The sequence below is a fragment of the Triplophysa rosa genome, linkage group LG2 (genome assembly GCF_024868665.1).
Source record: "Triplophysa rosa linkage group LG2, Trosa_1v2, whole genome shotgun sequence".
Taxonomy (NCBI): domain Eukaryota; kingdom Metazoa; phylum Chordata; class Actinopteri; order Cypriniformes; family Nemacheilidae; genus Triplophysa; species Triplophysa rosa.
Window position 1 is genome coordinate 8,065,328 of NC_079891.1, and position 25,385 is coordinate 8,090,712.

At 36.9% G+C, this 25,385-nt stretch overlaps 2 protein-coding genes across 4 annotated transcripts in view; one reads left to right on the forward strand and one right to left on the reverse strand.

Moving 5' to 3' along the window:
• The window catches only part of traf2b (Tnf receptor-associated factor 2b), a 29,872-nt gene extending 13,394 nt beyond the window's left edge, over positions 1 to 16,478 (reverse strand). The window contains exons 1-5 of one of the 3 annotated variants that reach the window (XM_057327883.1): positions 16,368 to 16,478; positions 10,579 to 10,615; positions 9,973 to 10,193; positions 8,101 to 8,179; positions 7,786 to 7,884 (exon numbers count right to left, since the gene is read on the reverse strand). In XM_057327883.1, the coding sequence (XP_057183866.1) occupies positions 7,786 to 7,884; positions 8,101 to 8,179; positions 9,973 to 10,193 (399 nt within the window). In that variant the 5' untranslated portion in view covers positions 10,579 to 10,615; positions 16,368 to 16,478. Of the gene's footprint in view, positions 1 to 7,785; positions 7,885 to 8,100; positions 8,180 to 9,737; positions 10,194 to 10,578; positions 10,616 to 16,367 lie in introns of those variants that run through there. The other 2 variants (XM_057327873.1, XM_057327890.1) reach the window with 2 other exon arrangements.
• coq4 (coenzyme Q4 homolog (S. cerevisiae)) lies at positions 16,390 to 25,161 on the forward strand. Its single transcript, XM_057327912.1, has 7 exons — positions 16,390 to 16,577; positions 18,128 to 18,265; positions 18,658 to 18,754; positions 18,856 to 18,958; positions 19,034 to 19,163; positions 19,965 to 20,058; positions 24,284 to 25,161. Exons 1-7 carry the CDS (start codon positions 16,514 to 16,516, stop codon positions 24,483 to 24,485), a joined length of 828 nt encoding a protein of 275 aa, XP_057183895.1. The 5' UTR covers positions 16,390 to 16,513; the 3' UTR covers positions 24,486 to 25,161.
• Positions 25,162 to 25,385: the final 224 nt, after the last annotated feature.

The window sequence follows — 25,385 nt, forward strand, 5'->3', positions numbered from 1 at the left end:
CTTGCCGCACGGAAGTAAATTTCCGAATGAAAGCGTCTTTACCGGTCAGTAACTTTACTTCAGACGGAAGCGGGCAGTCTGACAGTAGCCCCGCCGCTCGCGACATCCTTTGACATCATACAGTCGTCGCGTGCACACAGTTCCCTGTACTAACTCAGCCAACATTGGTATGTGGGCCCCATGTGGGTTATATCTGGGCGACATGGGCTCCACATGGGCATGGGCTAAAAAAGGGCAAAATATATGGGCCCCATGTGGGATTACAAATGTGGGGCCCATATAGGTTTGCCCTTATGGGACCTTTATGGGCTGCATGTGAGCACGCAGATTATATGCTTAAAATACATACTATGCCTTTAAACTCCTTTAAATGCGTACATTTGAACATTGGTATGTGGGCCCCATGTGGGTTTTATCTGGGCGATATGGGCTCCACATGGGCATAGGTTTAAGATGGGCAAAACATATGGGCCCCGTGTGGGATACCAATATGGGTCCCACATAGCTTTGCCCATATGAGACCTTCATGGGCTCCAAGTGGGCATATGATTTCATGCTTAAAATACATTATGCATTTGAACTTTTTAAAGTTCTTATATTTGGTTGATAATCCTTTTAACATACAAATATCTCAGATATTTAGGCTGATTTTGTTATGTTTTTAATGCAAATGGTCGGAGTTTCTGGAATATTTTTGTTAATTCATTCAATAGGCCTGTATCAGTATTCACTGTCCTAACTGTATGAAAATCAACCACGATAGATAAATGCAGATATCCAGGTCAATTTACATGAGTCTCACAAGCGACGTTCTTGCTCAATGTGACAGATACTTTCGACTTCGTACTTAGCTGCGCAGACCGACCGGCCTACGTCACACTACCGCAAGATCGATCAGGAAGCACTTGCCTAGAAACGATGTCGCGGTATCTTGATATCATAACCTGATTGCTTTGCGCAGGTGATACAGTCGAGCACACCCCTGACCGAAAACACTTTGTTCCGCTTGACAAAGTAGTTCTCCTGAGTTTTAGTAGATTTTTCTTATATCACATAATTAAATATTCTTTTGTTGAAAATGCTTAATGTTTAAATGACAGCTATGATTTAAATAAAATAAATAAATCAAACTACAGAGGAGTTTCTTTATCGGCGGAAGGATATCTTTGGCAGAGCAGTGGCGCGCTGGCAACTCCACCGAGCAGCAAGTTTATCGAGTCGGGACTGGAAAAATCAAAAATAAGAAGGTAAAATTCATATTTTCTTAAGCATGGTTTTGTTATCCGTGTTATCAAGCACCGGGAACCCTGTTTTGACCTTTATTTTCCTTTGCATTTTGTAAGCCTGCGTGTACCTGCCATTTTTCCACCTGAGGTAAAATCTGAGGTAAAATTGAATTGACTTTACCACAGCCTATGACGAGTGACATTAATTTACGATATTTAACCATTTAATGCCATTCTTTTTAATTCCTCAGACGTCTAAAGCTCAAAAGGCTGATGTCAGAAACGATGTAACGTTAGGACATAAATTGTAATCTGTTCTGAGACCAGATTTATGCAGACCGCGCTATCGTTGTCTGCAGCCTGTGTAGTGCTAGAATGCTAGTTCCCATTACATTTTAAATACGTTAATGTGTTCTTCAAGAACCTTGTTTTTTACTGACAATGTACATCACATAACACGGATTTGTTGTATTTGCTTTGTTTGCGTTATATTTCTGGTTCGTGTAGTGCTAATTATAAATGAAAAACCTTTGAGGGTTCTCAGCGTAACGTTACCAGAGAGTGATTGACAGCACGACGTGATAATGTCCCACCACTTATAACAATGTATTAAAATATGGGTGCATTACTAAAAAGCACAAATCTCAGGACATGACAAAATTTCTCCAGGATTTAAAACCCACTCGGACCCCAGGGGGGTTAAATGATTGATCTGCACATAGATGCAGCATCATTGCCTTCATTATGCAGACTACACATAACAGATTGTTCATAAGATTATATAGTATATACTGTACTTGTCATTGTTTGTTGTTATTGTGAGGTGATGCATTTTTGAATTGTTTGACATTAAATTGATAGCATGTAGAGTACTCATTTGTGCTGTAAACTATGATGCTGGACATATCAAATAACTGTATTTGTGTTCTTCTGTTACAGGTGTGGACTGAAACCACTGGAGCAAGAGACAGGGGTGGAAAAAGAGCCCTTAACGCAGTCTGGACTGTCAGCAGTTTAAGCGTTCAAAATATTTTTTGTTCAGTTGAGTTTAAAGTACCCTTTCTAATCTGAAATCTATCCAACTATTTTTAATTAATTTAACATTTAAGACTGTTTTTAAGATTGAGTTAAATATTCTGTGTTAAGGATCAGAAAATTATAATAAATTTGATATTGAACATCCATGTGTTTTTCATTTTCAGAATGCACCTATTATGTTTATGATGTACAGGCAAATATAAAGTAGTAGATTATTCATTTTGAAGACTAACATCTAACAAAGCAACATCCAAATGCTGCAGTTATCATTTAATCAGTAAAGATTGCATTGTATTTGGTAGAGCATAAGAATGGGAAAGGTCAATTACAATTTAGCAATAACAAAAATTGTACTGTCCAGGTAGGAAACCTCAAAAAACAATCTAGAACCACTCAAGTATACACCTCCATTAAACATACAGGGCCTTGGTTTAATCCACATGGTCTTTATAAGGTGGGACCAATATTGGCCTTATGCATGTTGCCCACTTGGGTCCCACATGGGCCCCACTCAGATTCTATGTAGGATTCATATGGGCTAATTCACATAGGGCCGACATGGAACCCGTGGACAAACCCACTTGGGGCCCATGCCTCAAGCCCATATGGGGCCTACATTGGCCCCACAAAAAAATGTTGGCTGGGAAACAACTTCAAAGTATGTTCTGTGCAGCTTCTTAGAGAACAGTCATCTTTTGTGGGCGGAGTTTGGAGAAGAGACGTGAACTGAAATGGTTGTCAGTCAGCATCAGTCAGAATTGCTTGCATTGGATGTTTTTTTTTCTCAAATCATTTTGCAATGTAGCCTATAATAATCCAACAGTTTTAGTTTATTCGTGTTTTTAGTTTATAGGCCTAATGTGGAATGACACTTTTTAATGAAGTGTTTTGTTGTAGAGGTACAGAGTAACTTACATTACATTCTTTTAGCAGTCAGTTATAGGCCTAATTAATATAGGCTATTCATGAAGGGAGAGGGCTCAATTTTTTGTTTGAATTTACTTTGTTTTGCTCAATTTTATATTAAGTTGTATTGTATTTTATTGAAAAGCAAGACATATTATAAAAAGCACATTTTGACTATTCAGTTTGTGCAATAGCGAAAAAAAATAGCTTAATAAATAGAAGAAATGCAAAATAACATGTTTGGTGTTCGGTATTATTCGGCCTTCGGCCAAGTGTTTCAACATCATGTTCGGCTTCGGCCAAGAATTTTCGTTTCGGTGCATCCCTACTTGGCTTCACTTTTCAGGACGTGTGCAGCACGTGGTGGCGAAAGAATGAATCTGATAGATGGTGCGGTCCCAGCGATAAAAGATGCAGGACATGAACCGCACGCGGTAAGTGAAACTGAGTCATATGTCTGTGTTTTGTTGGCAATGGGTGCGCACGTGCTTTAGTTTAGTTAAATTGCATCTTAAATACATTTCATTATACAGTGAAAGAGTAAGAAAAGCTGCATATATCTTTAGCTGCGAGATTTCTCTGAATAATACACAGATATACGCTTGTACAACCAACTGCTCACTCCACTCCTCCCATTCGAAGCACAACGGAGGCTGACACAGAACTAAGATGTCGTCATGTTCCATAAAACTTCACCGTCTGAGGTGAAACTCCTTCACAGCATCATCAAGCTACTTTCACCACTGCAGGGCTCTAGACTGCGACCAAAATGCTTGCAAATGCGATCATTTTTTATAACGTGTGAGGTAAAATTTCACAGGGTCGCATTGCGTAAATCAAATTTTTGCCCCGCCAAAGATTTATTTGAACATTTAATGTGATTATGAGTGGTGAATGATGCGCTTGTGATAATTGCAGGAAAGAGCGAGCATAGAGCTTGTGCACTGCCTCTGTCTCCAAACTATAGTGTGTCTTCGACTTCATTTCGTTGTTGCGCAGACCGATCGCCATAAAAGCTATGAAAAAAAGCCAGCTAAAAGCAAAAAAGCCATATGCTTTTAAAACTCTCTCACAGAACATTGATGTCATTTTCCGATCATTCTGCGCAGCGTTTAATGAAGTCGAACACGTCGGGTTCTGAACTGTCTCTCTCCCTCACACTTTAATCAAAAGCAAGGTCGGAAGTCAGAATCAATGTTTCACGTGGCGCATTCGGAGAATATTTGTACCTGAATTACAGTTGGGTGTGAATGTGCTCAAAAACATGTTGCCTGTTCTTCCCTGACAAGTGTTCCACACATGCTGCTGACATAAAGGAAAAACCCCATCCAATGAAGTATTTTCCGAGTTAATCTTTTACGATGTCCTAACAGCTGTGAAAAACAAACAGCGCGTCAAATGGCTGCTAATGTCCGATTCGCGATGTAATGACTCATTTGAACCGATCATTTTGTTGAAACAACTCGTATGTCAAACACTGAACTCACGAGACTCACTGTCTGAACCCATCAAATCAGTCACTCAAAACACCTCAGAACACAAGCATGCTTAGACCATTTAACAAGAGTGGTTAGTAAGATCTAGAATTTAAAGTTTATTTATGACAATGTGTAGTAAAGTACATATATAATAATTTAGTTCTGAGTTACTGTTGAGTTTTGAGCTAGCTAATTTAATTTTATGTGGTAAAAATAAAGAAGGCCAGTTGCAAAATTACAGCTTTTTGAAAAGAGGGCAACAAAGGAGGATTGTGAAGAGCGACAGGTTATATTTGTGTTAGTGTTGGGCGATATTCAATATAATCAGATCGTTCTATCGACAGCCTGTGGATCGCCGATACACGATAGTATCGAGGGGCGGGGCAATTACGCATTTATCTATGACAAGCTGGATTTGTGGACAAAAACAGAAGCTTATGTGTCTAGAAAATGCTCATGTGTGACTGCAATTAGCATTCTATCAGAGTTTAAGTTCAGTGCAGTTGGCAACATTGTTACTTACCACCGCAACCTTTTAAACAAGAGAAAATAAACTATTGCTATAAGTCAATATCATTCATCCAAATGCGTCATTGATGCCCGCGTGCGCTGTTATTACTTGATTGCCAAACGGGAACAACTCGTGCAGTGGTTTTAAACCCTCACGCGCATAGCAATTCCTGCAAAGAAAACCCCGAGCCGCGCGCATCACAAGCTCTCTCGTGCACTGAAAACTCAAAGCCCGCACATTATAAACTCTCTCTGGTGCGAGGAAAAGCCTAAGCCGTGTGCATTGCAAGCTCTCTTGCAAGAAGAAATGCGCAATGCGCGTTTGTAATATTGATTTGCAACATATATTGGCAAACAGCCAACCATCGTCTAGGGAATCAGCTATCGCCGATAGGTCTGAGGATCGTTGATACACGATAGTATCATCTATCGGAACAACCCTAATTTGTGTCAGATCATATAGCCAATAAATAACTTGAATATAAAACTAAATAATAAAAACTCTATAAAATAACAAATACAAAGTTTCTTTGCATTCATTTTGGATTTATTGGGCTCGCAAGTGTTAAAGCGCAAATATGAAGCGGTCTATATGCAACTATTTTAAAAGACAGAGTGACAAATTAACAGAAACATTTATCAACTGAGGTCATTATGCAAGGTCATTATGATTACTATAAAAAAGGTTGCGACCAAATTGTAAGTTGGTGCGACCAATTGAGAAAGTGGGTCGCACCAGTGCGACCAGTGGGAAAATGAGTCTAGAGCCCTGCACTGTAAATGTGGCGAAAGCTACTACTCAGACTAGCTACTACGTTATTGTTTGGCGACCTCTTGCAAAAATTACATATTGTGTCTTTAAACTGACATTCCCTGTGAAACCACACCTAAAAGCCAAAATTCTAAATCATTATTATAAGCTTACCATTCGGGGTAAGGTAAGGAGACCGTTTTCATGTACTTAGGATATTTGTACTCCTATACAATTATTGTCTTTAACCAAAAGCATTATGGACTGCAGCTTTAATATCAAAGTGACTACCTCTTTATGCTCCCTATGATTAAGCTCTTATTTTCAGTTCTCGTAGTCTTTTCTTTCGAAGGGCAAACATGTTTTAACAGCATTGATGTGGGCAAGACCAGGTGTGTCTTGTTTGTCATGCAAATATTAACGAATGATAAAGGTAAGCTACAGTAAAGGGTGTTGGCAACCAACCTACATAATAAAGAAAAGTTATGTGTGCGTCTTTGAATGCAATTCAAGTTGACTTCAGGGCTTAACATTGAATTAAAAAGTAGTACATCAAATTACAAAGTGGTTAAAACATAGGGCTGGATGCAATTTCTATTTAATTAGACAACTTATTTTAAATAGCTGAATAACAATTTTGATATGGTTCACATCGTCCTTGCCAGAATTTTTCACAACTGTAGTAATTTATGTTGAAATGCAAAGCCAGACAGATAAACCCTGCCCTACATTTCTTGCTTGTCTTGACATCATCTGAGAAGAATACATTTAGTATATAGTGCAAAGTTTAAAAAAATGACAGCTGGCTTATATATTATATAAGTTATGTATGTAATGTATATTTGTATATACATATACAGTATATTATATATACACATATAGCCTATCTATCAAAGTCAATGTACACCAGCATAGCATTGAACTACACTAAATTAACTGATATGTATATTGTGACAAAGGTCAATTTTATTACATAGCTTGAACGTTAGCGAGACGTTTACAACCAGCTGTCTCTAGACAGATGAATCACCAATGACTCAAGACCTATTCATTTCTTTCGAAGTCAGGAGTTGGTTTTGGTTAAGGTTTAAGACCACATCATTGTCACTAAATAAGTCACAAGGAAAAAACACTGTCATGCTGATACTCAGACTAAATGCAAGAAAAACTAAACCAGAGGTTTATTTTTAGGTTAAAAGGAAACAAAACTGAAAATTAGACACTGAGTAAAGTGTGTTTTTCAGCAATCAAAAATGTCCATGAGCTGTAAATTTTACAGTTACAAATCACACAAATGCTTTACACTCCATACACAGTAAAAAAAACTTTACACATAAGTAGTATAATACATAACTACAGTCAAATAATTCAATGTTTTGAAGACTAGCTTTGTTCAGTTGAATGCAAACCAATACTATGCAAACTATGCAAAATGTCTGTTCCTGTAGCTCAGTTAGTAGAACATTGTGTAAGCAGCATTCACGGAACTGATGTGTACTGATAAAAAACAATCTATCAATCTAATGCGAACAATATGAAAGTTTTACAATGCCTAAGAAACATTATAAAAAAAGAAAACAGTTTCCAATATTATAAAAATGTTATTATCAGAGTTTAACATTCTGTAAAAAGACTTAGCATTAGATAAAAAATAAGGCTTCCGCAAATGCTTTGGTACTTTCCACCACAGCATTGGGACTTTCCACCCAACCCTCATCATGTTGACATTCAAAACTACTTGGTGAATGATGTGGGCGGATCTAGATTACTATTCTTTTTTAAGCCCACATTTTTTTCACTTGATTAATATTACAGTAAAAAGTTTTGCTACTAAAACAGTGTTACACATGACAAATCAGATGATCCGTTTCCTTACCTCATAGTCTTTCAGCAGTCCATTCCAACTACACCCTTCATTCGGGCATTTTGCGGGCAAGCTATCAATTTCTCTTCGTGCTGCGTTGTCAGGAAATGCCTATGGCATAGGGGGAGACCAAGACCATGGAATTTACTTTGTTAGTGAATAATAGATTTTTTTTAGTTTCATTCCTGGTACTGCTAAATAGTACTGCAGTGTCAGTAAGTGTATGTCATTTGGAAGTTTCCTTTTACGTTCAGCGGAAGATGTCATTTGGAAACACAATGAGAACCTTATGTTATTTTTTGTTTTATTTAATGGAAGGCAGCTTACCACTGTTATATCAAGCATGGAAGTTGACTCCTCAAAAATACCCTCGGCACGGCAGGCTTCACAGGGTGTCGGCCCTGTACTAATGGAGAAGAATGATTGGGCGAAATTTTAATTAAAGGCAAGTTAAGACCGACCAATAAGCAATGAGCAGGCTCAGCAATTTTTGGGAACATTTTAGCATTTTTTGGAAGGTTTGACAGAAGTGCTTGTTAACTGAAAAGCTGATGTGAAAGTAGCATGTGCAACAGAAAGTGAAAAGTTGCAAGAAGTTTGGCGCCCTTACGAACATTCACCTTCAGTGTCCAACACCACATACTTTCACAGATTAGATTACATAGATGACTTGATGACAAGACACTTGAAATGCCTGCATGCATGACATTTATAGTAAATGACAAGGTGAAGGTTCTTGAGGACCACCCACAACATCCTACCAATGTCCAGGTACTTTTTGAAGAAAAAATCAACTGAATATTATATTAATTTAAAGGTCACCACGACTACAAAGTCTTGTATGGCTTAATGAATTAATGCTGACATAAATGTGAAATGAACAAATTTTACTCTGTGGATGCAATTTTAATTTCCTGTAGATTGTAAATTGAAACAGAAAATGAAAGATAGAAATGCACATCGTGGCAGTATATGCTTGACACAAGCTTTCCAATAAAACGAAGGTAAGATCATTCTACACTACACCTTTTTACGAAAAAAAAAAACGTATTCCAAAAAACTATTTAAGACATTATCACCCACCACCATTGTATAATATATTCAATATGAGAATCCTATTAGAAACGCACAAGCGTATACGCCCCCTAGTGTTGATGTGTTACATGAGTGTTGTGTTAATTGGTCTGAACAACATTTCTCTTATTTACACAGCCAAATACTCACAAAATAGTTTTTTTGAGTGTTGATTTACATTTTCTCTCTCAGATTGCACTTACTCGACCTTTATAGCTTGAAAAAGTCTGTTCGGTGCTTTTAAGTCAAATATTTTTAAACATCCAAAAGGAGACTTTTATTCTAGTAAATATTGGTAAAATTAATTCTAAAAATCAAATCTAAAGCTAAACTACTAGTCTCGATAATAAATGCATAGTATCAACAAATATTCAAACATAATCATGAGGGGGCAACAAAGTTTTGTGGTAAAAGAAATTAAACTGACACGTCGTAGGCTAAGGTGGCACTCCAATCGCCTGCTTATGCACCCCTGATGCATATTTACCACTACAATTGCAAGAGCTTGTGAAAACCACCACTGTTCGCACAACTTCTGGGACTACGTTTTTCCAGTCTACTGGAAAGTACAGTGTTTGTTCACAGGGTACTTGTAGATTAATGTCACAAGGTATAATTCCAGACCAAGACAAATAGCTAGTTCTTCCACTTGCAAATTGGGTTGCAAATTTTTTGTAAAATACAAATGTGTCATAAAACACACGTTACAGCGTGAGGAAAAAGACAAAAACTTTCAAATTGATTATTTAGTTATAGTTAGTGTAGTTTTAGGGCTAAACCGATATATCGACCAATGAAAAACATATCGGTTGACCACTGATGTAAATGCTTAGGATAGTGACTAAAATTGTTGACCAGAACTAAATGACTGACACCAAGGCAAAGCTCACCCAAGACTGAAAACATCCTAGGACATATCCACAGAGGTAAGTGAAGAATATCCAGGTGCAAGGAGAAGCCTTTTGGTTAGAACGCAAACGTGTATCAGCCTCAAACAAAATGATGATTTTTTTCCATCTAGCTACAGCGAAGGAGTAGCTACAGTGGTAGAATTTAAGCGGATTGGGAAATTTCCGTGGAGAGGGTGAAAATTAATGCAGAACATGAGGCAGCAATCCCGGGTACCTGGTGAGTTGTTTGAAACAGAAAACGCAGAAGCGATGTCCACACTGTGCTTGGTACGGTTTCCGCAGGATCTCTTTACACTGCTGACATTGGTATTTTGATTCCATGGACACCGACAGCACATCCCGACATATTCCAGGCAACGTGGAGTCCAAAGAGGAGGGTAAAGATGGATGCGCCATAGCCTTCCATTTACTTACAGTGTCGCCAGTGCTGAGCATCTGCAAAATTGCAGAGCACATCTGTTTGTATCTGACCAGACCCGTGTTTCTACACCCCTTGTTAAAGTTAAGAACAATCATGACACGTTTTGCTTATGTAAAACAACACATGTACAAATAAAACAGTATATTCAACAAATTTAAAGTAAGATTTTATCCACTGGATCAGTTTATTAGATTGTAAAAGGGGGTCTTCTGTCTAAGAAGAGTCAGAGCTGAATATTAATTTGCAGTGGCTTGTGAAGCACTACTCCCCTTCCCCCTACTAACTGGGTGACAAAAAGTAATTGAAAAATGATGCTGTCAATATGTGATGCCGTCAATACGTTTAAAGGAAAATTAAACGGATAGTTCACCTTAAAATTAAAATTCATCAGACACTCACCCTCTTGTTAGTCCAAACTTGTATGACTTTCTATCTTCTGCAAAACAAAAAATATTTTGAAGACGTTACTGACTTCCACTGTATGGACACAAAATCACTTATTTTGTGTTTCACAGAAAAAAGTAGTCACATACAGGTTTTAAATGCCATGAGGGTGAATAAATAATGACAAATTGTCAGCTTTGGGTGAACTATCCCTTTAAATTTCAACAGCTTACATTTTTATAATAGTATTTGGACAGAGTCACTTTGTTGTGTCATTGTTTAATTTAACACGCCTTTTAAGATCTCAAACTCAATGTTTTAAAGGTCCAGTGTGTAACTTTTTGGCGGCTCTACTGACGGAAATGCAATATAATATAATATACATAACTGTGTTCAGATGTGTATTAAGACCTTACATAATAAAGCGTCATGTTTTTATTACCTTAGATTGAGCTATTTTTATCTACATACAGCACGGGTCTGCTTGCATGGAATTCGCCATGTTGTTTCTACAGTAGCCATAAATGTACAAACTGCTCTACAGAACGCGTTTCATAAATACGTTATCTCATTCGGGAAGGAAACAAAAATGTAATCATATCTTAATCTTCTCTCTTAGCCTCCGCAGTGCTTTGAAAGGGGGGGAGAGGGGTTGACTGAGTCGTTAGTTGCAAATCGCAAACCCGACCACTAGATGCCGCTAAATTACACAATTGTCATTTAACAAACACAAAACTTATTGTATTAGCTTTTTTGGGTGAACTATTCCATTAATTAAAAGTTTTCCTTTAGCTACTTAATATTTTAAACTCCCAACTTTTGGTAAGCTAAGTGATTATATATGGACAAATTTGCACAATTTTATAACACAGCATTATGGTGTGTTATATGATACAATATTTGAACATGCAAAACAAAAACAACCCATTCATTACAAGGTCATTCTAAAACAATATGTCCATGGAGACAGAAAACAAAGCCCTTTTAGACTGACACCAAGCCCAACCTAAAAATATCTGCCCTAATAAATGCTGCAAGGACAAAGAAGTTACTTAAAGATCGGGTAACATGCTATTTCATGCATTCGGACTTCTTTACACTGTTAAACGTGCTGGCTTCTCATGCTAAACATGTTCAACTTGTTAAAAAATGAGTTGTACGCATGACGTAGTATTGCAGCACTCCAACTTGTTTTTGAAAGTTTTTATAAGCCTTAGGCAATTCTCCTGGAAAAACACGCCCACAGCAAGGTGAAAGAAATAGCCCGCCCACGCGCTAACCAACGAGCGATATGAAGTGATGGATGTCATACAGCAGGGCTAGTCAACTGGTGGCCCGCGGGCCAAATGCGGCCCGTCAATCATCTTTACCTGGCCCGCCTTAACATTTCAAATAAGTGGAGAGACTTTAAGAACGGTGTGCTTTAAATGCACGTCCTCCTGAGACGCCACATCTTTAAAAGCCCAAAACGCTGCTACATTCAAAACGAAAGTAATTCCCGCGGCTCATAATGATTTACTGTACGTCTTATAAAGCGATTTGATCGGTCAGTCCAAGAAACTTAATGTTATTTACAACATTATAATCAGCAATGCATTGCGCAGCCACAGGCAATCGGTTTGCGCATGCGATAGGTCGCGTTCTAAAACGCGTTTTGTGCCCTTGAAAGTAGGCTAACTGTAGGAAGGGTACACCACGTGAACGGTTGTCTCAGATAAGGGGAAAACGGTGTTGTTTTTATTACTGCATTCATCATGAATAATGGCTATATTTACGAAAAACAGCTGTTCATCTCCCCCAGAACTCGCACTATACAAAGGATCTGCCCTATAAGTGCGTGGGGCACATGAATGCGATCGGAATTCACCCGAAGATGTGATAATAGCGCTCAGTCTCTTGCACAGATCAATTGACTCGCTTTATAAGACGCTTATTTAACGTCACAGGGGGCATGGATTACTTTTGTGTTGAATGTATTTGCGTTTTTTACTTTTATTGATTTAACTTTAATTAATTCAACCAAATATTTTCAGAAATATCTTCTTGAAAAAACAATGCCACCCACATCTTGGATGTACTGGAGAACTGTGGGTGAGTAAATTAGTAGCAATTTTGGGGTAAAGTAAGGCATTAAGGAATATAAAATACAGTTAAAAAGACAATATCCCTTTTAATTTAATATCATGAAAAGGCACAAATACTGGATGCAATATTTGTGTGCATGTTTTAATATATGGCCTACAAGTAACAGCAACAAAAACAGTATAAAAGGAACAAAACGAAATAAATAACAGAAATACAAAATAACAGAAGAAATGAGGATATGGTAAAAAAAACTGGCCCGCATCCCATTTATACTTTTGGAGTCTGGCCCTCAAAGAAAAGTAGTTGAAGACCCCTGTCATACAGTATAAACAGTGGAACATTCCTAACTCAGTCAACCACATCTCTCACAACATTCAAAAAACTACTTAAAACCCATCTCTTCTATGAATACTTGACAAAAAATTAATAAAAAATATCGAACCCTCTCAACAGGTATCGTCTGGCTTTTGTTGAAACCAGTAACTTGGTATTAGCACCTATTGTATTATTGTTCCTGTATGACATATCGCTTTATTGCTCTCTGAACTCTCTGTAAGTCTCTTTGAATAAAAGCGTCTGCTAAATGACTTAATCAGGGTTTTTCCTGCATAGAGAAATTGGAGGCAGCCACCTCCGTGGAATGATGCCCAACCCTAATCTAATGTCGTGCCGCCTCAGGCTCTCGCCAAAACTATGTTGGGTGTCTTCACAAGAAATGCTGCATGCATTTAACAGACTGTCATTTGTAACTGCAGTTGCGGAATTACTCTACAATAGAGGCGAGGTTTCGTTATCAGCACACTGACGGTCGAAACATAGTGCACGTGAGCAGCGCGTTTTTTTTTCGTCGCACATGTTAATAGATGAGAGCATTCATAACGCATGTTATGCATATGCTCTACTCACGCTACGCTTAAGGTAAGTTTATACTCGAGTGTAGGACCTATGCCGTAGCCTACGTGTCAGTTTTCATTTATACTTCTACGTCGTTGTCCGCGTTGACAGGCAATAGGCCCTTTTCACAATGACGTCACTTAACTTCCGCCTTTTCGAAAAGCAGTGTATCATAACATCCATCTTGCAACAAACAAGAAGAAGAAGAAGAACTTCCGTTTTGCCGTCGCGCTGGAATTTAACAACAATGAAAAAACTGACAGAACACGTATTCAAGTACTTATCCTAGCACCTTTGCTAACACAAAAAGAAAACAAAACACTTACCTTCATTATCAAACAGGTACTGTTCAACGAAGAATTTGTATCCTTTATCTAGCTTTGATCTTGTCGTTAGCGAAAATTTGTCTGCAAGACGTTGTACATCATCTAGCCGTATTTGTGGCAGATGTGCAAGGGACTTGGTAAACTCCATTCTGAGATGCTAGCGTAAGTAACTTCTTGAGTTTTACTGGCGGTTGGCAAACCAGCTTATAGGTGCATTACCGCCACCTTATGAACTGGAGTGCTAGCGGAAGTAACGATACACTGCTTCGCGGCAGAACTGAATATGCGTGACGTCATGTGAAAAGGGCATATAACCACTAGAAACTAAATATCGAACAAAATACTCTTCGAAGATACAACGTATGCAATACTACTGTATAGGTCCTCAAGATTAATATGAGATTGGCAGAAACTGCGTGTGTTACCCGATTTTTAATTTAAATCAACAAATATTAAAATCTCATTTACACTTATATATATATATATATATATATATATATATTACGGGTGTAACGATACTTCGTATTACGATATTTCGCGATGCAAAAAATGTTACGATGCGCATCGTAGAGAGATGGGAATATTTTACGAAAAGTTTAATTCTATTCGTCCAGCGGTCAAGACGCTACCTACTCTGCGCCAGCACGTCACGTGTGCTTATCTCACATATGCTGTAGAGAGAGAAGCACAAGACACAATCTGTGTCTCCAAGTGGTTTACAAAGCGTCATATTTTCCTTCACAATCGCCGTTAAAACACAGCAAACCTGAAGCGTGACTGCAGGCGAGTCACCCCGAAACTCATTACAAAGGCAGCACAAACGTTTTTAAATGCCAATTTTAATTTATCCGCTAACGTGAGCTGCAACATAAAGTAAGCCAAAAGAAACCAGCGCTGTTCCGATCAGAGAAGCGATGAAGTGAGTCGTACTGTATGTTAAAAGATCGAATGACATGCTAAAAAACAAGTATGTGATTTGCATGATTGAAGAAATGTAATACAGTTTATGTAATATGTCTTTTTGAAAGATTTTTCTCATTCATTACTGTCTCAAGCAAAAACAGCGCAGCTTCAAAAAGACACGAGCCAATAGCGCTCAAGTGTGAGCTCTATCACTGAATGAACACGCCCTTCACTGAACGAACGAGTCAATTGAGTCAAAATGAGACTGAATGAACTGCTACATGTGGTTCATGGTCTAATATTCTCTGTTTGCATATCCAGTAGTTACTAAACTTTTCTGAAAAATAAAGGTAATGACCTGGTTTAATGTAATTCCAAGGTAAAGTAAATTATGTCGAAACAGTTAAATCTTTGTATGGAACATTTAATTACACCAATTAAATGAGTTAATCCAGATATATTTGAGTAGACTTATATAATTTTGATTTCGTTGACTAAACATAGACTAAAACTATGATCAATTGGGATGACTAAAACTAAATTGCATTTTAGTCAAAAGACTATGACTAAAACTAAATCAAAATTTACTGTCAAAATTTACACTGATCATAATTCTAATTTCAGTTAAGCCTTAAAATGTTAAAATTCTTCATTAAGTTGTATGTGCAACAAAACAAGTTACTGAAATTGTTAATATTTTGAAAATAAATGTTATTTGAATTTCAGTTTCATTTTTGAATTTTGTTCAAAATATCTAGATGTGTATCGTATCGTGGACCCAGCATCGAGATATGTACCGAATCGTGAGCTGAGTGTATCGTTAATAATATATGTTTGTTTATACATACATACACATACATACATACATACACACATGTGTATGTGTGTGTGTGTGTGTATGTATATATGTATGTATATATATATATATATATATATATATATATGTGTGTGTGTGTATGTGTCTCTCTTCTAATCATAGAAAACAGTATATTTGAGAGCAAATTTTGTGCAAGCTTTCACAGAGGGGAGATTTTCAGCTAATACTGAACTAAATGCTGTAAATTACTTATTAATCCTGTTTGCCAATTATTTACTGGGAAGTGTGATTGTGTTATTTACTAGCAAGTACGATTAACTCTATTTTAAACTGTAATATACAAAAGGACTCAAGTTAGCATAACCCTTAACCGCAATAAACAACATGACAACATCTGCAAGTCACGCAGTGTTTAACGTTACTGGTTTGCGCTAGGCGCAATTTCTCTTTTAAGTCTCTATAGGCCTTCAAACGTGGACTAAATCCAGTAAGGTTAACGTTACATCTTTCCGTTCCAGTCACCAAACCGAATGAACAAACCATTATAAAAGCAAACGTGCCATCGATCAATTGACTTAATAAATAAGTTACCCAGAAAATGCAGTTGATACTATAAAATTCGATGAAAACAAGTTAACGCTGTCCTTCAAATTCAGGAAACATAGCAAACCCCTGTCCGTAACGTTACACTTTCAAATTACACCCAGTGTATAGCAAAACGTTTTACTGCGGACACTCAAATATAACAGCACAACGAAAAGTATGTAAAAGTTACTCACCTAACACTCTCAAATACTCTGAAAAAGTCACAGCATTAGGCAGGGCTTCAAAAATACTCGACGTCGTATAAGTACACACGCCCAGATAACGTTATGTAAAGCACGTCGTCTACTATCCTTCCTGCTGTTAGTCACAAGCATGACTTATGATGCTGCGTGCTTTTAGCTTCATTAAAACTCCTCGCGGATTTTATCGACGTTCTTATGGAGGTATTTTTACTAAGTTGTTTAGAGTGCTACTAGTTCCCTTGCGTCATATATAAATTGTATGGTAAAACGGCACCAGCGTGTTTTAAGCGCAACTTCCTGACCTTGCCAGTAGCTTAAGGCTAACCAGGGCTATCAGATCAAGCCTACTTGCATATGTGTCATACACCGCAATGATCATCTAGTGAATAAAGTAGTTTAAATCCGGTGTTAAGCTCGCTGTAATGGTTAAATCTTGACTATTTAACTTAAATCACATAGTAGCATTTATAACAACCACTGTTTACGTTGGCCTAAGGAACCGACTTTCTTGCCCAGCAGTCCACGTATCAACACTAACGTTACCATCAGTTGTTTTTTATTAAGAGAAATAGTTCACAATTTTTTCTTGATTTCTTTACGATTCCTATATTTACATTTATATGTGCCGAATATGTATTTGGACTGAAAATAACAAAAAAATGTAGTTTATTTTGACAGTTTATTAAGGAAATTCCGTTCGCACACCATTATTAACTTTAATTTCCTACGATCGATACGTTTTAAGTTTAAACATTTTAACGCAAATTGAACAAAAAAGGGCAAAACTTTTATTTTGATATTCTTTTTCGGAAATGTGTGCGCATTGCATTGTGGTAGTTGCTGGACTTTTACACTCATTTGAATGGTTCCAAACGTACTATTTAAACCGTATTTGTTGTTATTGTAAATTGTTATTAACATTTTTGAAATAGCGCGGTACCGCAACCACTCGCCATGTAGACGGTTTTTTCCCCGTATGTTTAAAGTCCAAGTGAAATTAAAAATGACAAAGCCAATTTTTTCATGAAATATTGCAGCGTTTGTTGTAAATAGTTTATCAATGTGGGTCATTCTCTTTTTAAAGTTCGTGTGCCCTCATAATCTTTAGTTAAAATCCTTCCAGTAATGACTATCCATCACAAATGACGTTAAGCTACAAAATAAAAATGTTAGGGTTACAGAATTAAAACAATGTAATTTCCTAGATGCAAACGTTCAGATTTTAAAAGTCGTGTAGTGTATTCCAGCCTTAAATTACATGCAAGTAATTCTTCAGTAACTTAAGCCTTCCTCTTTGTCCATAAAAATATATATGAACAGTAGTCAAAAATATCTTTGAATCTGAGAAGAGAAGCAAATTAAAACATTGCAAAGTTATGTGCTTTTTCTTCCCAGAGAAACTGTCACCACCTACTACAGTATTTTAAAAATATAAATTGTCATTGATATTTTTTTTACGATTTTTGGCTAAAATATGACTGAACATGTCCTTGATTGAGTCAAACGTTTAATACACTGTTCTTTTTCAGTGTATAGTTTTTCAATTCTAATGTTTGGTGCAGAAAATCGTACCCTCATCATGTAGGGACCAGAGGATGCTCTTATGTTAGCACTATGTCAGTGACAAAATGAAGATAGGTGGCAGGCATAAAAGTAGATTACACAATGTTCTACTTTTAGTATAGTTGAGTCTGTTCGCTCTGATCATTGTCTTAGGATTTGTTCAACATCTCTTCCTCCCCTCTATTCAGTAATAACTGGGCACCAGCACACAAGTTTAAATCAAGATGGAAGTTTGTATCCAAGTCACATCCCAACCAACTCTGTTCAGAAAGCTCTTCTAGCTGTGGGTTCTGGAGTGGCTGCCCTACTGAACCCCTACAGACATGGTAATGCTTTTGTCATAAATATTCGTTAAATTCGAGTACGTGCTGGGTTTCTCTTCACTTTCTTTTTTGTGGATGGAAAGTCCATATTTTTTGAGTGAAAGAGAAACTTGTTTAATTATTTATTTTCATTCACTACATGAATTGCTGGATTCACCAAATTCATTTAGCTGTTCAGTTTAACGGGTATAGAAGATGAATAATTCACATGCTGTGATGGCGGATTCATATCAACAGTGTTTAAACTTTTCAAAGATTTTAACACTTGTAAAACACCTTAAAATTTCATCAGATTAACCAGATTATTTACCAAACACATACACCAAGAGCTGTATTTTCTAAATGATATCACCTTTTCTGGCAGTAATCCCCTTGACTCATAAAATGTTTTACAGACATGGTCGCTGTACTTGGGGAGGCCACTGGTCACATGGCCCTAATCAGACTTAGGGACAGGATGAGAAATGATCCCGAAGGTTACACTATTCTCACGTATGTCTCCATTGTTTAAATTCACATGCATGCTGGTAATGTATCTATAATGTTAGATTCTGTATAAATTCTTGTAATTTATGTTTACACGTTGTCCGTAGAGAGCGTCCTAGGATTCGGTTGTCTACACTGGACCTCACTCGAATGTGTGCTTTGCCAGAGGGGACATTAGGAAGAGAGTATCTTCGCTTTCTTGAAAAAAATGTAAATTATGCTCAAATGTTAATAAAAAAAAATAGAATGTGCTCAAATCACTCAATTTTATCTCGCTCTTTTTAGAAAGTCACCCCTGACACACGGGCGGACGTGAAGTTTGTGGATGATCAAGAGCTAGCATATGTCATGCAGCGATATCGTGAAGTCCATGACCTGTTGCATACCCTGCTTGGCATGCCGACCAACATGCTGGGTGAGCAGTGTCATATGTATACTGCTTATATGATAGTTTTTAGGTTTAGGGATTGGGTAGGATAAAAGGATGTAGAATTAGGCAATGCAGAATAAGGCATTAATATGTGCTTTATACATAATAATATACAACCAATATGCATGTTAATAAGCAAGTAGTTAATGATGAATTTGTGTACCTTAATATAAAGTGTAAACAGAAATTCTGTTTGGAACAACCAGAGGGTGAGTAAATGATGACAGAATTTTCATTTTTGGGTGAACTATCCATTTAAAGCAATAAAAAGTATGCGTGCTAATGATGGGTTGATTTGTTATGGATGCAGCAAATAGAAACAAAAGAAAATGCCAGCGCTACCAAGGTTGGCATAGAAATAGAATTGTTTGTGTGTAAATGAAACACTGCGTCAGGGCGGATTTGCGATTGCCATGATACTTAGCGTGCAAGCTTATTTTCAGTTGGCACAAATACGAGTAAAATTAAATGGATTCAAAACAGATAAAAAAACAGAAATATATGGAAGATGAGACTAATCTCTATTTAGTATGAAAATAGAGGTAGGAATTTCAATTTGGTTTTCAAATTGTAAAATGACTGAAGTCAATTTAAATTTTTTTATTAAAAAAACATTTACATACTTCATGTCATTCCAAACCTGTACGACTTTATTTCTTCTCCAGAGCACAAAATAAAGTATTTTGAAGAATGTTGGTAACCAAAAAACACCGGCCCCCATTGACTTGGTTGACCAATGGTGGATAGGTAACAGTGGCATGTGTTTTTGTTTTCCTGTGACCACAGGTGAGGTCGCTGTGAAGTGGTTTGAGGCTGCACAGACTGGTCTTCCCATGTGTGTTCTTGGAGCAACTCTTGGACCTCTACGCCTATCCGTCAGGTGACTATAATTGTATTAACAGCAGTTGTGACATTCAGTTATTTGAAGTCAAAATGGCGTAGCTTGATCTTGGAATGATGGGAGTTGTTGTAGTGACCCCCACTGCCGATGGAAATCAATTGTTCTCCATTTAGTAGAATAGCGGGGTTCACATCACAACTATAACGATAAAGAGAATTATATCGTTGGGATCACTTTTAGAATAATTTTTTCCAGCTGATGAACGATAAAACATATTGTCATACAGTTTCTGGCGGATAATGTTTGATGAAAGCAACGCAGATTTTATGTCTGAATTAATGTAGTGGTCGGAAAGCTGTGTGTTTACGGCAGGATATTATATAGTATATATAACGCTTATGAACCTGAGCAAGCTGGCAAAATATATGCTTTATATCCCAGACACGATCGCACCTTCAGAGAGAGCATCCAGCCTTTGCTGTCATATTTTGGAGTAAAGACGTCTGGGAATGAAAACGAAAGTATGCTCAGCAGGGTCATCTAAATTCATTTGAAGGATTGGGAACACTGCAGCGCGCAGGCTTAAAATAAACATAACGTTATCGTCCGCTGGTGTGGACGCAAATATTGTTATAGTCAGGGGTGCACATAAGTTTTTCTATCTGGTTCTCAAGAGAGCACCTGGAGATTTGGTTTGGTGCTCACATTGCACATAGTGTGACAAATTATATTTACCTATTAAAAATAAAAGTAAAAAAGTAGTTACTTTTTAATGAACAATAAACAAAATAATAAAGTGGGATAATACTATATTTATATTACTTTAAAGTACACTTAAAATACAATGGTAATGTATTTCTTCTTGTTTTTCTTTTTACATTAGTAAATATTAATTTTCAACACCAATTTTGAAACCTAAAACGACAACCTTTTGGGTTTTTGGCAGGTTGCTGGGAAGTGCACTTTTGAACACACATGGAGAATTGCGGTGCAGCGCTAGGATCGAGTATAGCATAGAGAAACACAAGCTGCTTGCAAGTGTCAAGTTTAAACAGCTTGTCCTTTTAGAAAGTTTAAGAGAAGCGGTGTTTTGGTAGACGTGCAGCGCAGTTCCAGACATTCACAGAGGCTGCGCGTGCCGCGTGCTTCTCTAGTAACGAAAGCAGAACCAACAAAGGCGGAGCTACCAATACTCCGTTTTTCATAATTTACACCCAGGTCCCGTTTATCACCGGGAACAAACGAGATATCAGTAGATTTGGCAGCATTCAGTACAAACGGATCCAGTCTTATCCAGTATTACATTTACTCGGTCTAAAACAGTGATTGTGCATCAAAAGGTTTCAACCATGTCAGTACGCAAATGAGCGTTCTAAACTTATTTACAGAGCGCATTTTTAATTTTGGTCGCGCATGCGCACCTGCGCACCACTTATGCGCATCCCTGGTTATAGTTACAGTTATTGTTATAATGTGAAGGGACCTTTACACTGGTTAAAATTGCAGGTTTTTTTGTTGTATACTTTAATTCAAACATCGTACATGTTGTGCCTTTAACACAAAAAGGATTTAGAACTGTCCCTCAGTGAAAAACAACCATAAAACGTGTATAGTTATGGTGCAATGCAGCTCATGCCTAAATCAAAAATTCTTAAAATGTTAAAAATGCTCTTCTTTTTAAATGTATAAGCGGGTCACACTTCAGACGAGAAGCACCGTGTTGCATTGCATATATACTTCATATATTGATTTCCAAACGTTCTTTACCATTAAATCTAATAATCAAGTGAGTTTTTTTCACTTCTGTAACACACACTATAATATCACAGAGTTACAGTATCTGATCACACCATCATTGAGTGAGTGTGTGGTTAAGGAAGAAAAAATGAAATAAACTAAATTCATAAGAATTGTGGTATCATCTTCAAGATACATGGAACAACTTGTAGCACTGTAAAAATTTGAGGCATTTATAAACTATTGTGTCATCGGAAGATCTACTCAAAAAGAGTGCTTTGATTAGATTTGATATATCAAATTAACTTCTGTTGAATAAAGGAAATCCATATTTGGTGTGACCACCTTTTAAGTTTTTAAGGTTGCTTTGGCGGTAGGTACCTAAGACTTTTTCAGTACTTGGGAATGCTTTAATTCTACTGTGAGCAATTAAGCACCTCTCTTCAGTATTCCGTTTTGTAGAAAATAAATATTTATTCTTCAGAAGATATTACAAAAAATAGTTTGAATGTAGCCAGATCATGACCACAAAGCGGTAGCTAAAGATGTGAACGTGTGACTAAGTATGAGAATCAATACAAATTTTTTATAAACACTATCAAAAAAGGAGAAAACAAATCTGTAAATCCCCATCTACTGAAATGTCTTTAGCATTCGTCTGATGGTAAATTCTTTACATTTATTCATTTGGCAGACGCTTTTATCCAAAATGACTTTTCCAGTTTTCAAGCTTTACTGGCAATCGTATTACCAGCAGGAAATGACACAAGACCTAAAAAGAAAGATGATCTTTAATTTCCTGTTTGTCTTAAAGATGAAAATTCTGTATGATTTACTTATGGAGCGATTTTAGTCTCATTAATTATTCATACGTAAAACAAGATACACACATGCGTAAACAGTTTCACATGAATAAAACCTAATTTACGTGCACAAAGTATAAATATACTGTACATTTACAAAAAGCAATTCATGTGCGTAAAACAAAACTATTTTCTCATAAAGTACGTTTCGCAAACATACGACTGTGCACAAATATTTCGAAAGTTTAAAATGTACACGTTTATCGTGTTATGTGAATGTGCAAATCGTCACTCACGTGTGAATCGCCTTGGATGTGTGTGTGTTTTTTGAGACTCTCCTGGCAGCGCAACCCCTCCCACGTGGGTTGTCATACTCTTTAGCCAATCAGATTCAACCTTACCATTAAGGGTAGATCAATTATGACCGATTTTTGTGTGGGTTAACTACCCCCTTAATAGAGGTGTATAGAGCCTCTTAATAGAGGCCTGCAAACCTGTTGTACTATAGGGTCTAATGTAAAAGACAAAAATGTTTCAATTGTAAAACTTTATGGTAAATTATTTTGCTCCTTAAGATGCCAGTGCAAGTGTCTCATGGAAATATGTCATTTAATGTTAATATTAGGGGTCGACCGATTATCGCCCTGGCCAATTATCGACGTTGATATTAAGCATTTTTATGATTATCGACATCGGCCATTTTCAGAGCCTATTTGCCGATAAATAAATGTATTTGTGAAACGCGCTATTTGGCTCTAATGCAGCCTCCTCTGTTTTAACACGTCACTCTCTGGCCTAGAGCAATGCCCGGCCACCGCCTATCTGATTTGCTGAAAGTCACGAGCCCAGCCAATCAACGTGGTCAATTTCAACATCTTTCTGAAACGCGTCATTAAAACAGACTTAAACTCTGCGAATACTCATCATAGAAACGTAAAGCATATGTCTAAAGAAAGCTCGAAGTGTCTACTTTTAAATTATCCAATTAATATTAATATTCTCTGATTATGTATGAAAGTAAAGACAGGTACAGTTTCTCTCGCATGAGCTCATTATGTGATCACATCCTTGCGCTCTACTTCACATGATCAAACGCCCCAAACAATGGCACAATAAAACAGCAAGATTCTTCGTCAAATATGTTGATTTTACTGCGCGTTTGTACGATGTCACGCTGCACATGTGCGGTGGATCTTCAGACAGTCCTAAACAAAGAGGAAAGGTTTACATTCCGTTAAAAAAATCACCACTCCGAGGAAACTGTTTCATTGTAAAGAGCGACTGCATCAAGTGGAGCGCATTCTTTCTGACGAATATTGTTTCTTTCTGTCCTTACTGTTTACCATAGTGTTACAATAGTGTAACGTGTAGTAACCATGGTTTTGGGCAAAGTTTTTGTCAGAGTTCTTGTTATTCTTAAATTTTAACATTCATTTTTACACCCGACATGTATATATCGGTTCAAATATCGGTTATCGGTCTACTTGATCTGTAATATTCAACATCGACCCTGAAAAACGCATGTCGGTCGACCCCTTGTTAATATACAGTATGTCAAATCATAGATGTTACTTTGTTCTGGATTTCATTACTGAAATGGCAAAAGATGTTTTTTTTTATTTGAAGTGTAAGTTTAAATAGATTTAAATAAGTATATACTGTCTAAACGAACCGCCTACTTATTTTGGGTTGGACATTTTAATTTTGGTGTGTGTTGATTTCAGTCGTCTGCAGATGCTGGTTCAGTCTCTGGGTCCCTGGGCTCTGCGTAATGGCCGTCACGGCCGCTGTGTTCTCAGCATTTTCTATGAGCACCGATGGGAGCAGAACCTTGATGACCTCAGAAAAGAACTGAACATTGAGTCACCACCACTTCATCTTTTCCCCAGCAAGAACACATCCTCAAACAGCTTTATCAAACAGTAACCTTATCTTATAACTGATTTAACTGACGGAAATTTTGTCTTGTGGGGGTGTCCTACTAAAAACAATCATCATTATATTTTAAATAGCCTGCTTCCTGGAACCGGTCTTTGTTCTTAAATAAGGAACATGAATAGTTCACTATTGTTAACAATTAGATGACCAACTGAAAGGTTTATTCCTTCTATTCACATGTGCAGTGAAGTTTTACATCCCTGACACTACTCTAGTATTTTAATGTTATGTATTTTATAAAATCTGTCTGTATGTTTGTATTATTTTATTGTCACCATAAACGTAATGTGATTCTATTTATACTTGCCATAGTGTCATACATGAAGAGATTATGATGTACAGTAATATACAGAGATACGATTGTAACTTAAATATGGAAATGGGTCAAATGTAGTTACAAATTATGATTTTTATTATTTGATGATAATGCTATTTTTTCTATTACTATGTTTAGTTTGTTAAATTGTTTTCTTTAAATTAAATAATTGAAAAATAACAATGCACAGATGTTCACAAACTGTGCACCAATAAACAAATCAAATGCATAGCAGGTTTGGCAACTCAAATTTGTTTCTTGGCTGTTTTGCATTAAATTAAAGAGTACCAAAATTCTGTCGTCATGTATCCACCATCATGTGATTTAAAAACTGTAGAGGACTTTCTTCTGTGGAACATATATTAAAATATCACAGATATTTTGTGAAATGCTGTTTTATATTCATACAATGGAAGTCAATGGGACCAATGTTATTTGGTTACCAACGTTCTAAAAATTATCTTCTCCCGTGTTCTGCAAAAGAAAGAATGTCAAGCACGTTTGGAACGACATGATGGTGAGTAAATGATAAAATTACTGTTTGGGTGAACTATCCTTTTAAGAGTGGCATA

Coding starts and splice junctions, on each gene's coding strand:
- coq4 (XM_057327912.1), top strand. CDS start 16,514: ATGATGCTGCGTGCTTTTAGCTTCATTAAAACTCCTCGCGGATTTTAT. Junction 16,578..18,127: donor TTATCGACGTTCTTATGGAG/GTATTTTTACTA, acceptor CCCTCTATTCAG/TAATAACTGGGCACCAGCAC. Junction 18,755..18,855: donor GAAGGTTACACTATTCTCAC/GTATGTCTCCAT, acceptor CGTTGTCCGTAG/AGAGCGTCCTAGGATTCGGT.